General features: G+C 37.6%; 2 protein-coding genes across 9 annotated transcripts in view; both read left to right on the top strand.

The window, feature by feature from the left end:
• The window catches only part of LOC101746536 (voltage-dependent calcium channel subunit alpha-2/delta-4), a 35,252-nt gene extending 24,644 nt beyond the window's left edge, over positions 1–10,608 (top strand). The window contains exons 11-19 of the mRNA XM_012693880.4: positions 223–404; positions 667–870; positions 1,265–1,422; positions 1,869–2,145; positions 3,437–3,743; positions 6,104–6,337; positions 7,686–7,803; positions 8,423–8,829; positions 10,415–10,608. Of these exons, the coding sequence (XP_012549334.2) occupies positions 223–404; positions 667–870; positions 1,265–1,422; positions 1,869–2,145; positions 3,437–3,743; positions 6,104–6,337; positions 7,686–7,803; positions 8,423–8,829; positions 10,415–10,522 (1,995 nt within the window). The 3' untranslated portion in view covers positions 10,523–10,608. The remainder of the gene's footprint in view (positions 1–222; positions 405–666; positions 871–1,264; positions 1,423–1,868; positions 2,146–3,436; positions 3,744–6,103; positions 6,338–7,685; positions 7,804–8,422; positions 8,830–10,414) is intronic.
• A 384-nt stretch (positions 10,609–10,992) lies between these two features.
• LOC101746672 (voltage-dependent calcium channel subunit alpha-2/delta-3) overlaps positions 10,993–12,495 on the top strand; it is a 28,743-nt gene continuing 27,240 nt past the window's right edge. For 6 of the 8 annotated variants that reach the window (XR_009973241.1, XM_012693807.4, XM_062668771.1 and 3 more), the window contains exon 1: positions 10,999–11,534. Coding sequence is in view for 7 of the 8 variants with exons in the window: in XM_012693807.4 (XP_012549261.2) it covers positions 11,422–11,534 (113 nt within the window). In the remaining variant the exon portion in view is untranslated. Of the gene's footprint in view, positions 11,535–12,495 lie in introns of all 8 variants that reach the window. The other 2 variants (XM_038010954.2, XM_038010953.2) reach the window with 1 other exon arrangement.

Genomic DNA, 12,495 nt, shown 5'->3' with positions numbered 1-12,495 from the left:
CTCAGCCATGCAGACTTGCAATATATACCGGCAGCATGTAAAGTAGGAAATAGGTTTAGCAAGTTAACGGACGCATCATAAAGACGAAATCGATAAGATCCTCTGATTAAAAAATTGATCAACTTTTGATTTATTTTTTCAATATTGTAGCTGTCTTAGAAAAATGCGTCTTAAATATTGTTATCGATAAAGTTAAGCACGAAATTGTAAATACATCTTCAGATAAATGGAAATATGCAAGACAATTACAATAGCGTAGATTTCGTCGAAGTGGAACAAGTAGATGACGGTAAAGGTTCACGCGAACTAGGGGAACAAATTAAGAAATTACGTGCAAGTCTGGTCGATGGAGAAGATGGCTACATGAAGGAAGTTAAAGTTCTGTATCATTATGATAACATGAGGTCAGTATTAATAGTCGCCTAATTACACCGTGAATTGTAAACACCTAATTAAAAAAACCTGTTTAATAAACAATTAAAAAATACCATTAAGCCCATTTCGGTTGTCTAATGACACGGAAAACTCAGTAACACAATTTTTTTATTAGTATATTTTTTAGTATTCAGTAATAAAAATAAATATACATATTATAATAAAATTAATCTTCAAGTAGCTCTATCGAAGAAACCAGAAAGAGTTCATATTGAGATATATTTTTTTCAGGCGTATAGCGCGCGTCGAACACGATTATTTCTTTAATCGACTTGTGGGAACTCCGTTTTCTATGGGTATTTCTTTGCCTAAGGGATACGGAGACACGGAGCTTTTGCTTAAGGATAATCCTCTTGAGGCCAAACAAGGAAAGGCACTCACCGGAATAAATGTAACAGATTATTTCAAATTTAGCTACAGAGTTCATCCCGATTGGTAAGATAGTAATGTTCTTTAAATTGATTACACTAGTATTCAGGGTACATTAAATGTATATTTAATCTACAGACTTTCGCTGTAACTTTTTTTAGATAAGAGTCGATAGGGAAAAATAAGTTCATGCTATTCTTAAAACAAAAATTAAAAATCTGTTTGAAATTTATTCTATAAAAATATATAGAAATATCGGTTTTAGAACGAAAATAAACATCCTTAATATTGACTATATAGCACATAATCTTTAAATCCATTCAGACTTTAAGTTAGGAGATATAGATGAATAAGTCAAAGAAACAGATATAGATAGGATTTTCATTCTAGCAGCGGCATTTCTTAGCGTAAATTGAAATGATGACTTCTCTTAATAACTTCGTTTATTTACGTTTTTCAGGGTCTACTGCAAGTATCACTATTTGGAAGGCCACGAATCGGAGAATGTGGAGTTGGAAGTCTGGAAATTCCTTGTGAGGATATCCCACAACGATCTGAATATTACAGAAGAACAGTACATGCAAGAAACTGCGAAAGAAGTTCCCTGGTCCATTGAAAGTGAGTTTGGAATACCTTGATTCCCTTTGGCAATGTCTCAGATTGTAGTCACAAACACCATACGTTAATGTTTAGTGTACTGTCTGTCCATATGCTAGTGTTAAAAAACTGGTATCCAAATCCCCAAAAAAAAATATAGACAACTATTTCTAATTGAAAAATTGATTGACCCACTTAGTGTTAAGTGGTAACCGGTGCCCATAGACATTAACACCATGAGACACAAGTTCTAAGTCTCAGTTTTTACAGTACAAGGACTGCCCCGGCCTTCAAACCGAAACGCTTTACTGCTTCACGGCAGAAATAGGCAGGGTGGTGGTACCTATCCGAGCGGGTTCACAAGACCCTCTATATATGTTATGGATTTCTAGAAATAAAAGTACAGGAGAAAATCCTAATGGTTCAATGAGGGACATTTGAATACATTTACATTCATATTATTCCAGCGCACTGTGGCAACGCGACCCGGGAGTTAGGAGTCGATGACTACTATTGTAACGAGGATCTAGTCAAACAACTCGTTTTTGATGCTAAGTTAACGACTCCTTACTTCGAAAATTGGGATGCGACCAATGAAGAAATTAATTTAGCTAAAAAATACAATGTTAGCGTCCGTTTCATAGCTACAGCCAGTGGACTGACTAGATGGCATTATATAAATGATAAAACAAAAAACGAAAAGGTCAATGACACTGGTTATCGGCATAAGGAGTACAAGGGGAAGTATGTTTATGACTTATATATAAAATAAAATTAATTTCAATGAATCGGTATGATTGACATGGTATTTTAGTCTTTGGAAATACTATTACTTTCTAATTATGAAAACAGAAGATCGTTCCAACTCAGCTACATCTTTATTTAATCTTAAAACGTCTCGCAGTTCCTACATTATTTATAGTCGAAAGGTTGCTCCCTCACTCTTTGTCTCCACCTTATCCCATTAGTTGTGGTCGGTACAGCATTTTTTTTTATTCTATTCACTTCTATCAGCCGTCATCTCAACACTCACTCTTCTCTTTCTTATATCCTCATTCACAAATTCCATCCACGTCTTCTTCGTTCAACCTCTTCCCCCTCTACCGTGCACTACCATTTCCATACATCTCCTAGTCACATGCATCTCGTCTCTACGTATCACATGTCCATACCACGCTGGCCGTCCGCGCTTTAATTTATCAATCAATGGGCTACTTTCACATTTTCTCTCATATATTCTCAAGGAACGTTGTCGTCAGGCAGGCGGCGGTCGTAAAGCTTTGCCAAAACCTTCACAGCGATGAATACGGGGGCTTATGATGAGAGCGATAGTCGAAAGGTTGCGTATTCATTTTTCCCTCAGTTATTTGCTAGTAGCCTAAGGGGATAAATGTATTGAAAATATGTGATTCGAATGTTTATGTATGAACTATCGATATCATTATGGAAATAATGAATAGTACGTTTGAATCAGAATCGTAAAATAAGAAAAGTTCTTTTAAGGTTTAATCTAAATGTAGTACAATATTCAAACTTTGACGAATAGTACCTTAATCGTCTGTAGTGATGACGAAAAATGTAAAGTATTCTGAACGTTGTAAATAATGTAATGATAATAAAGAACACGAGGTTAAACAGTAATTATGATTTTTAATTACGTCTTGCAAATCTCGGTCTTGAAAACCGCCTCGTAAAATAGGCGAGGGCCGACAAAGGTGTACCTACAAGGTAGTAATAAAAGTGAGCGTAAAATATTGCAGATTTTTTCTTACTCATTTTTTATTTATTGCTCAAATAGATGGACGAGCTCACGGCTCACCTGGTGTTAAGTGGTAACTGGAGCCCATAGACTTGGGGCATGAATTCTAAGGTCTCACTTTTAGCTACGACTGCCCTCGCCTTTCAAACCGACACGCATTACTGCTTCACGGCAGAAGAAATAGGCAGGGTGGTGGTACCTACCCGTGCGGACTCGCAAGACGTCGTACCACCAGTAAACATCATCATCAATCATTTCAGAAAACGTTTGTTTTAGAGTATTCGGCGATATTTATTTCAACGCTATCGAGGAAAACTGGTACAAAGCGGCAGTACTCCAGCACATGATCAACAAGGAGTCCCTAGTTATATCGACCCCGCTACCCATATTGGACGACATCATACAAAACAAGCCTCCGGTACAGAATGAGGACGGAGACATCACAGTGACTTCTACCTACGCAATTTTTTATAAAGACGGCGAATCCGAGACTCCGGCTTCGGTTGTTGGATTCGAATATTCATATTTGAGTTTCTATGATCGGTTCATGGAAATAACGAACGTCAGCTGGAGTGGCAGTAGGGTGAGTGTATTGATAATAAAATGGTCTAAATTCATCTGACCCTTATTGATTGAAATTCAACCATAATTTGAAGCCATCAGTTCAAAAGCGGCCTAAGCACACCATAGTTAGTATGGAGATAAATAAGGTTGAATTTACTTTTAAACTGCTTCGTAGGCAAACACAATACGCGTAAAAATGATGTTTACAAAGCCATTGGTTATCTATCGGTGAAACTCGGGATAGGCCTTGTTTTAATAGATTTTTAAATAAATTGTACGAGGGCGGCACTGAAAATTTCGGGAATTAACGAAGTGACACAACATTACTATTTAAAAATGTATTTATTGCTTTTCGAAGTATTCTCCGCAAAATTTGACACATTTTTCCATACGATGGAACCAATCATTGAAGCAACCATTCCATTCGGAAGTTGGGGTCTCCAAAATGGCCGTTTTGTAGGCGTCCACAGCTTCTTCAGGTGATGAAAATCTCTGTTCACGTAATTTATTCTTTATTTTAGGGAAAGTATAGAAATCATTAGGGCTTAGGTCGGGGCTGTACGGTTAATGGTCTAATAATTCTATGTTTTCTTGCTCTAAAAACTCTTTTGTTCTGTGCGCGGTGTGAGAACTCGCATTGTCGTGATGGAGGATGATGCGGCGGTTGCAGTTCTCTTTACGGAGTTCAGAAACGACCTGTGGCAAACAAATGCTAGCATACCATTCTGCATTAACCGTTCTTTGTCCCTCAAGAGGAATAGTCGTAACATGGCCGGTTTTGGAGACAAACGTGGCCACCATTTTTTTTGCAACACTCCGTGATAGAACAATTTTTGTTGGCTTTAACTCATTTTCGAACATCCAAACTCGTGACTGGTTTTTTGTTTCGGGTTCGTACGCGTATATCCAGGATTCGTCACCTGATACAATGTTGTATACAGGATTTGAGGATCCTGCGTGGAATCTTTCGAGAGTTCTGACGCACCAAGTAACGCAAGCCGCTTTTTGCTCTTCACAGAGCGAATGCGGTATCCATCGGGAAAACAACTTTTTTACACCTAATTGTTCATGCAAGATTATTTGTATTTGACTCATGCTAATGTCTAAAGTTGCCTGAATTTCGCGGTATGTCACACGTCGATCTTCCTCAATCAGCTTACGCACAGCATCAACGTTTTCTTGGGTGACTGCAGTTTTTGGACGACCTTGACGGGGATCATCACTGAGCTTGACACGTCCACGTTGAAACTCAGCAAACCAGCGATAAATTGTGGTTTTGGATGGGGCTTCATCACCAAATGCAGAAATCATCCGGTCAACACACTGTTTTTGTGTTAAACCACTTCGAAAGTCATAATAAATCATCGCTCTTGAATTTTCTCGAGTCAATTCCATTTTCTCAACGACTAAACAAGTTTGACAAAACCTCGTAACGAGACCGAGAATCTTTTTTTAAATAAATAAATGGTATTCGATTTTTAAAACCAAGGAGTTTTCAATTAAAAAGATTTTAATATGACAGGAACAGTGGAAATATTCCATTCCCGATACTTTTAGTGCAGCCTAGTAATACATATATACATATAAGGACGAATATGAAAAATTGAGGGTTAAGTAACTTTTGCGCTGACTGCCTCATTTCTGACATCATAAAGTTCATATTCTTTAAGTATTCTCTTGCTGGTCATTGGTATTTTGAAAGAAATCTTATCTAATTTAAGAAAAAATGTAACACTCGTTACAATTAATACTAAACAATTGATCGGGGCAATTTTTGGTATTTTTTTTATAGCTTAAGTGGCTGGATGAACTCTCAGCTCACCTGGTGTTAATTGGTTACCGGACCCCATAGGCATCTACTACATAAATTACGTGAGTTCTAAGTATATGAGTTCTAAGTTTTAACAGTACAACGGCTGCTCCACCCTTCAAACCGAAACGCATTACTGCTTCACGGCAAAAATGGGCGGGATGGAGGTACCTACCCGTGCGAACTCATAAGTCGTCCTACCACCAGTAATTACGCAAATTATAATTTTGCGTGTTTGATTTTTCTTACACGATGTTATTCCTTTACCGTGGAAGTAAATCGTGAAAATATTTTGTTAAGTACGTATTTCATTAGAAAAATTGGTACATTCCGTTGCATCGCTAGATACGAATGCACCGGACGTCTTATCCTTTAGGCCACGACGGCTTCAAGATGGCTTCTGTCTGGCTGATGGCTGATTTCTTGGCTTGACTTTACTCATGGCACTGCGTTCATGAGCTGGACAATAGCCATTGCGTTCATGAATAGATGTACCCACTCACCATCAGCCGTGGGACGTGTGCTGCTTTTTTGTCTACGACTGCAATAATTAGATACACTGTTTTCAGGAAGTAACATGTAGCGGTGAAGATTACGATTGTTATCTCATCGATAGCTCAGGGTACATAGTTCTGTCCAAAGACAAGGAAGAAGTCGGCCAATTCTTCGGGATCGTCAACAAATACGTCTTACAATCATTTCTGGATCAGAATATATTTCAACACGTTGAAGTTTTCGACTATCAAGCTTTGTGTCCAATAGACATATTGCCGGAGAAGAATAATTCATGGTCGCTGGTGAATGTGGGTTCAATTTGTAAACTCTAGATCTTTTTAAAACCATATCAATGTAATCAAGTTAAATAATGAGGTTTTTTTTTTAAATTATCACATTAAAAAAAACCCTGTTGCATTTATGTAACTAATATGGCTGTTTACGGAATTGAAAGAACAAAAAAAATCGTTTTCGTTAATTTAACGAGAATTTAGATAAATCATAAATAATAATAAATATAAATACAGTATGGTTGTAATTGATCAAAAATCACAAGAAACAATAATTGCACTTGTGATTTGAATTGAGAATATCGTATTGAATATATTGCACAGATATTTAAAACGCAAAATATAAGTAACCTATAATAATTTTAATACTTGTGGCTTCTTTGAACTCTAATACCAAGCTATCAAAAGTACATAACTGACAGGATGTAGCAATTTGCTCCACGTCAACGATTGTGTCCGTTTAAAAACATGGGCCAAGGAACATTTACATTGTGTATTTTGCTTTTATTTATTTATTGCTTAGATGGGTGGACGAGCTCACAGCCCACCTGGTGCTAAGTGGTTACTTGAGCCCATAGACATCTACAACGTAAATGCGCCACCTACCTTGAGATACAAGTTCTAAGGTCTCAGTATAGTTACAACGGCTGCTCCACCCTTCAAACCGAAACGCATAACTGCTTCACGGCAGGAATAGGCAGGGTGGTGGTACCTACCCGTGCGGACTAACAAGAGGTATTTATCATTGGTAGTCAAATTCGACTACGATCGAAAAATATTATTGGAAAAATACGATGTAAGCTATGTATTACATAGCGTTCATAAAATTTACCTATGATAAATACGCGGACATTCAAACATTCGTATTTATTTAACATGTTTTAGTGTATTTGTTATATGAATTTACGGATCAACCTGTCTTAAATGGTGACCAGTGTTAGTTTTATATTGTATTCCTTTCGTGGTAAAGTTCACAAGGCATTAGGTGTTAAGTAATGACATCCACAGATATCACAGCTTAAATGCAGTCCAGTTTAACCAGGTCGGAGTCTCAATTGCAGATGTATTGCCAATGTTGTCAGTAAAAATGGTACGCTTCGCAGCAGATAAGAAAAGGATGGTGGTATCTATCCTAATAGGCCAAAAAATCCTTAACCTCTGTGATTCCGTAGATTACATATCAGAACGAGAATCTTCTCCATTTTATGATATTAAGTTGAAATTTCAAATACATCAAAATAACAGCTGTCCTACTCTTCAAACTAACACCGCCATCTTGTAATATACTGGTATTTCCAACACATTGGGCTGAAAACACGCCTTGTAAATCAAATTTTGTCCTGATCACTTTATGTGACGATTTTAGACATTCACCTTAGTCGGGAATATCCTGCGATGGTTGCTCGTGGAAACACTTTTCTTGCTATCGAACGTTTACAACTGGAAGGAATATTACGTTTACGGCGAGGTTATGGAAATTTATGGTATGTGTTTATTTATTTAAATATCATTTTCCTTAAACTATGTTAAATTTGCAATTGCATTGAAAAAATCATGTCATACTGTGTACAAAAGAATAAAAAAATAAAAAAATCACGTGTGGCACGCGGGGACTGCCGCGGTTAAGCTGTTGCATAGCATTTTTTATCAACTTATGCTATTATAATTAGACACTAATAATAATAAATTTAATATTAAAACAATAATAAAATAAGACCACGCTATAATTATAAACATTAACAAAAGTAAAACATTAACTGTCCCCTTCACAGTCATAAGCTAGACCGCGCGAGAGAGAGATGGGCAGACTTTTCATGATGCGCATGCAGTGCGACGTTACGCCACGCGCTTATTCACTAACACTACACATGCGCAACGTGTGAATGTGTTGAACGCGAGCTACATGGCATAGGCAGAGTGGGGATGTCAGGTTTTATTTTCGTTACGGAATTTTTTGATTCGGTCACCGCGCTCAAAGCGCGCGATAAAAGCTATGCAATAGCTTAATAAGTTTTAGTAAATTAATTATTTTCCGTTATAGTATTTTTTATTTTAATGTCTTATTTCTTTAAAATAAAGTTACGTAAATATCTCTCATACCAGAAACAACGGAAGAGCCCACCACCACTGCAATCCCACCATTGAATAACGGATCGGAGGCTGCGAAGGAACCAGAAGAAAATCCATTCTCGTGTGACCACATAATAAAGCTGTTCATATTGAATCAGACATATTTCTCGGAGGCAATGGGCGCTTCGCCCGTCGTTTACAAGGACGAACCGGGGGAGTGCCACCCGGCGTATTGGGCTTCGTTAGTGAAGAAAACAAATTTACTACTTGTCGTTGTGAAAACTGAAAACAGACGTTATCCGGATACGTGCAAGGAGCCACCGAATACGAAACCACGTCCGACCAGCGAGTCCACCGCCAGCCGCGAGCCCTGTCATAAGTTGGATTTAGGCGCCCTGCACAGACGACGTCTTGAAGATTGCTTCACATACCATGATGAGGTGAAATATTATGACGCACATAGCACATATTAAATTTATAATCGGCTGGCGTTCAATACCCTCAATGTTAAAACAAACACAATTCGAATCCACAATGACGTACATATGCAATTCACATATCGATAGGTGAAAGGTTATTTGGTTTAAGCGACATTTCGCTTAATACTTTACTTTATTTACTGGTGGTATGACCTCTTGTGAGTCCGCACGGGTAGGTACCACCACCCTGCCTATTTCTGCCGTGAAGCAGTAATGCGTTTCGGTTTGAAGGGTGGGGCAGCCGTTGTAACTATACCTGAGACCTTAGAACTTATGTCTCAAGGTGGGTGGCGCATTTACGTTATAGATGGGCTATGGGCTCCAGTAACCACTTAACACTAGGTGGTTACTGGAGTTAGTGGTCTGTGAGCTTGTCCACCCATCTAAGCAATAAAAAATAAAAATAAACGCGGCATTTCATTTTGTAATTTAAGGTACGTTTTATTCGGTATTAGCATAATGAGTTCGATGTTTTTAATTGAACTTCAATTAAGTTTACTCCCTTTAAAAAAACTGAAGAAGTTTTTTTGTTATATTATTTTTGCCAAATTTTATACTTTAAATAGTTCTCCTGTGAAGTTTCAAAAATGTCGCTTAAACCAAATAGTCTTTCTTCCTTCGATATAATGCACGTTCGCACATGTTCGAAGGCTACTTTCAACTCAACTGTTTGACCTGACCTTAATGAAGGTAGTTTTGATTTACTGTTCCACCCTTTAAATCGCAACATGTGTTTTCTTTGCACAAGAAATAGGTAGGATGATGGTACCTAAACACGAGAGATATGTCCTAACAACCTATACTAGTGAATATGTTTGTATCTGCGCGACTTGGTAAAAGATGTCGCTAATTTTGAGAGTAGAATAATATTTTTTTGAGAAATTCAATCTTCTAGTTGAAGTCATGATTCAATACTAATTATCAGCATCATTTTTCTGTGTAATTCGCTAAATAATTTGTAGATTAAAACTTAACCGTTCGTTGTCGCGGACAACGGGAGAGGCCTACGTCCAACAGTGGAGAGATACAAGCTGATGATGATGATGATAAAAAATTTAAATACACGCTTTTAAAAAAACCTAACTAACAATGATTTCGTCTTTTTTATCCTCTTGATTGGTCATGATATTAGATCGAAGTTACAAAATTGTTGTATTAACATCGGCCCTTAATGCGTTTACAAAATAATAAGTTACATCGGACGTTTTGAGTTGGGTGAAAATGACGTTCTAGGATATCATTATATTACTTTCACTGGTGGTAGGACCTCTTGTGAGTCCGCACGGGTAGGTACCACCACCCCGCCTATTTCTGCCGTGAAGCAGTAATGCGATTCGGTTTGAAGGGTGGGGTAGCCGTTGTAACTATACTGAGACCTTAGAACTTATATCTCAAGGTGGGTGGCGCATTTACGTCGTAGATGTCTATGGGCTCCAATAACCACTTAACACCAGGTGGGCTGTGAGCTCGTCCACCCATCTAAGTAATAAAAAAAAATAAAAAAAAAACCTGGGGATATTCTATCAGGCTGCCTTTCTTGTTACAGGAACGGCACATCATGGCGTGCGATCACGCGAACATTCTGGCAACTGACTCAATTGTTTTGGGTATATTAGCTTCAATAGCTATTCTGTCATACAAAACGTATTTATGATGTTAATAATTGTGACTAGTTAGCAATAGATGAACCGCGTGACGTTTGTACCTTTGTTACTTTATCAATAAAACTTGTTGCACCCCTGCTTCGTTTTATTTGTTTTTATATTAATCTATTAAACCAAAATTCTCAATGATTCATATTTATATTACAACCATGTTTAGTGTATAATTTGGAGCAAGTTTCTAATCTAGAACCAATCTTCTATCTATGGAAGATAGTTAGAAGTTTTATTTTATTTTATTTAATCTATTAAGCCGAAAATTTTAATGATTCATATTTTTATATTACAACTAAATCGTAAATGCCTAGTTTATAATTTAAAACAAGTTTATAATATCGCGAATTAATCTCTAAAGTAAAAATAACGTGCAAAACTACAACGTGTTGTGTTCTGTGTAAACATAATAAATACGCGTGGTAGAAACATTATGTTTTATATTTAAACTATTCGTATACAAACTATCGGAGATTAACTAGCTCGCTGGAGGAGGGAGAGCGTGCGTTCTATTAAATTCGATTTATTGTTTGCGCGCTCCAGCGACACGGTGACCTAGTATTCGCGTTAGGGGAACAAATCGATGCGTTCTGTGGATAGACAATACTATTAAACAAGTTACGTGAATATAGGTAACGAACACATACAAATGAAACGGGCTTTGAAGGTGGAGGTCATCAGTAGGAATGCGCAAACCGAATAGTGCGCATGCCCGGACGTGCTCCCTCACGCCTGCGCTTCGCCCGTCGCGGTTAACTCCTTATCAACGTTGCACTGATATTGTAAATTCGTTGAATCAGTGTTATATTTGTGTAATCCAGAAAATTATAATGAACTTATATCACGTTTTGAGCAAACAATTATAGTCGGCTAACATAAACGGTTAACTTGTTTTCTGATGTGCAACCGTGTCGGCGGTTCGATATCGATACTTGTGCTCTTACTCCTGAACACCAGGAACTGTTCGGCTAGCATTCAATATGATGCCCCTGGCAAGATATCGTTCAACTCGTAAGTATTCATCACTATAACGTATTTGTTGTTATTTCGTTACAAAAGTACAGTGAAATCGACAATATACATTGATTTTTTGCGACGTAATAATATCAATTTTATTTAAGTTAATGAATGTTAGCATAGTTACATCCAAGAGTGTTATTCTAATAACAAATATCTTAAAACCTAGTATCGCATATTGGAATTCGATGAGTTTATCTGGTGTGATGATGGAATTTGGATCTGATCTTTAATGTCAAATAGTCTCTTTTCTCTGCACAAACGCTGAGGTGGTATTATTGTCTTTATAGCGAAGACGTGCCATCAGTGAGAATTTATTTTCCTATTATGACGGAGAATCAATCAAAACTGGCTACTGTAAACATCGCGGACGGACTGCAGCGCCCATTATATATACAACAGAATACGAGAACGCCTAATATCTCGCGATTGTGATTACTAAAAAAAATTTACGAGTTCTAGATTTTCAGTTCAGGCGTTACCCATTGGATGTTAAGCGATTACCGGAGCTCAGACAGAACGATATTCGTGCCGTCACGCAGTTGGAGTTCCGATTATTGTAATGACGCCTCTAAACTAAAACGCATAGCCATAAAATACTACGATCTACAACGCTATCGGATGGTTATAGCTTCAGTCGTTTATGGATAGTACCATAGCTAAATTGTTGGTTACCTCTAGATAGGCTGAACTTAAACGATGTTTATATTTTTCATTTATATATTGCTTTGATCGGTAGACGAAGCTCACAGCCCACCTGGAGTTTTTTTATTTTTATTGCCTTTGTAGGCAGACGAGCATACGGCCCACCTGATGGTAAGTAGTCACCGTCGCTCATGGACGTCAGCAATGCCAGGGTTAAGTGGTTACTTGAGCCCATAGACATCTACAACGCAAATGCGCCACCCACTTTGATATATGGGTTCTAAGGTCTCAGTATAGCTACGACGGCTGC

The sequence above is a fragment of the Bombyx mori genome, chromosome 5, assembly GCF_030269925.1.
Source record: "Bombyx mori chromosome 5, ASM3026992v2".
Classification (NCBI taxonomy): Eukaryota; Metazoa; Arthropoda; class Insecta; order Lepidoptera; family Bombycidae; genus Bombyx; species Bombyx mori.
Note: the sequence above shows the minus strand (reverse complement) of the source record. Positions and strands in the feature narration are given on the sequence as shown.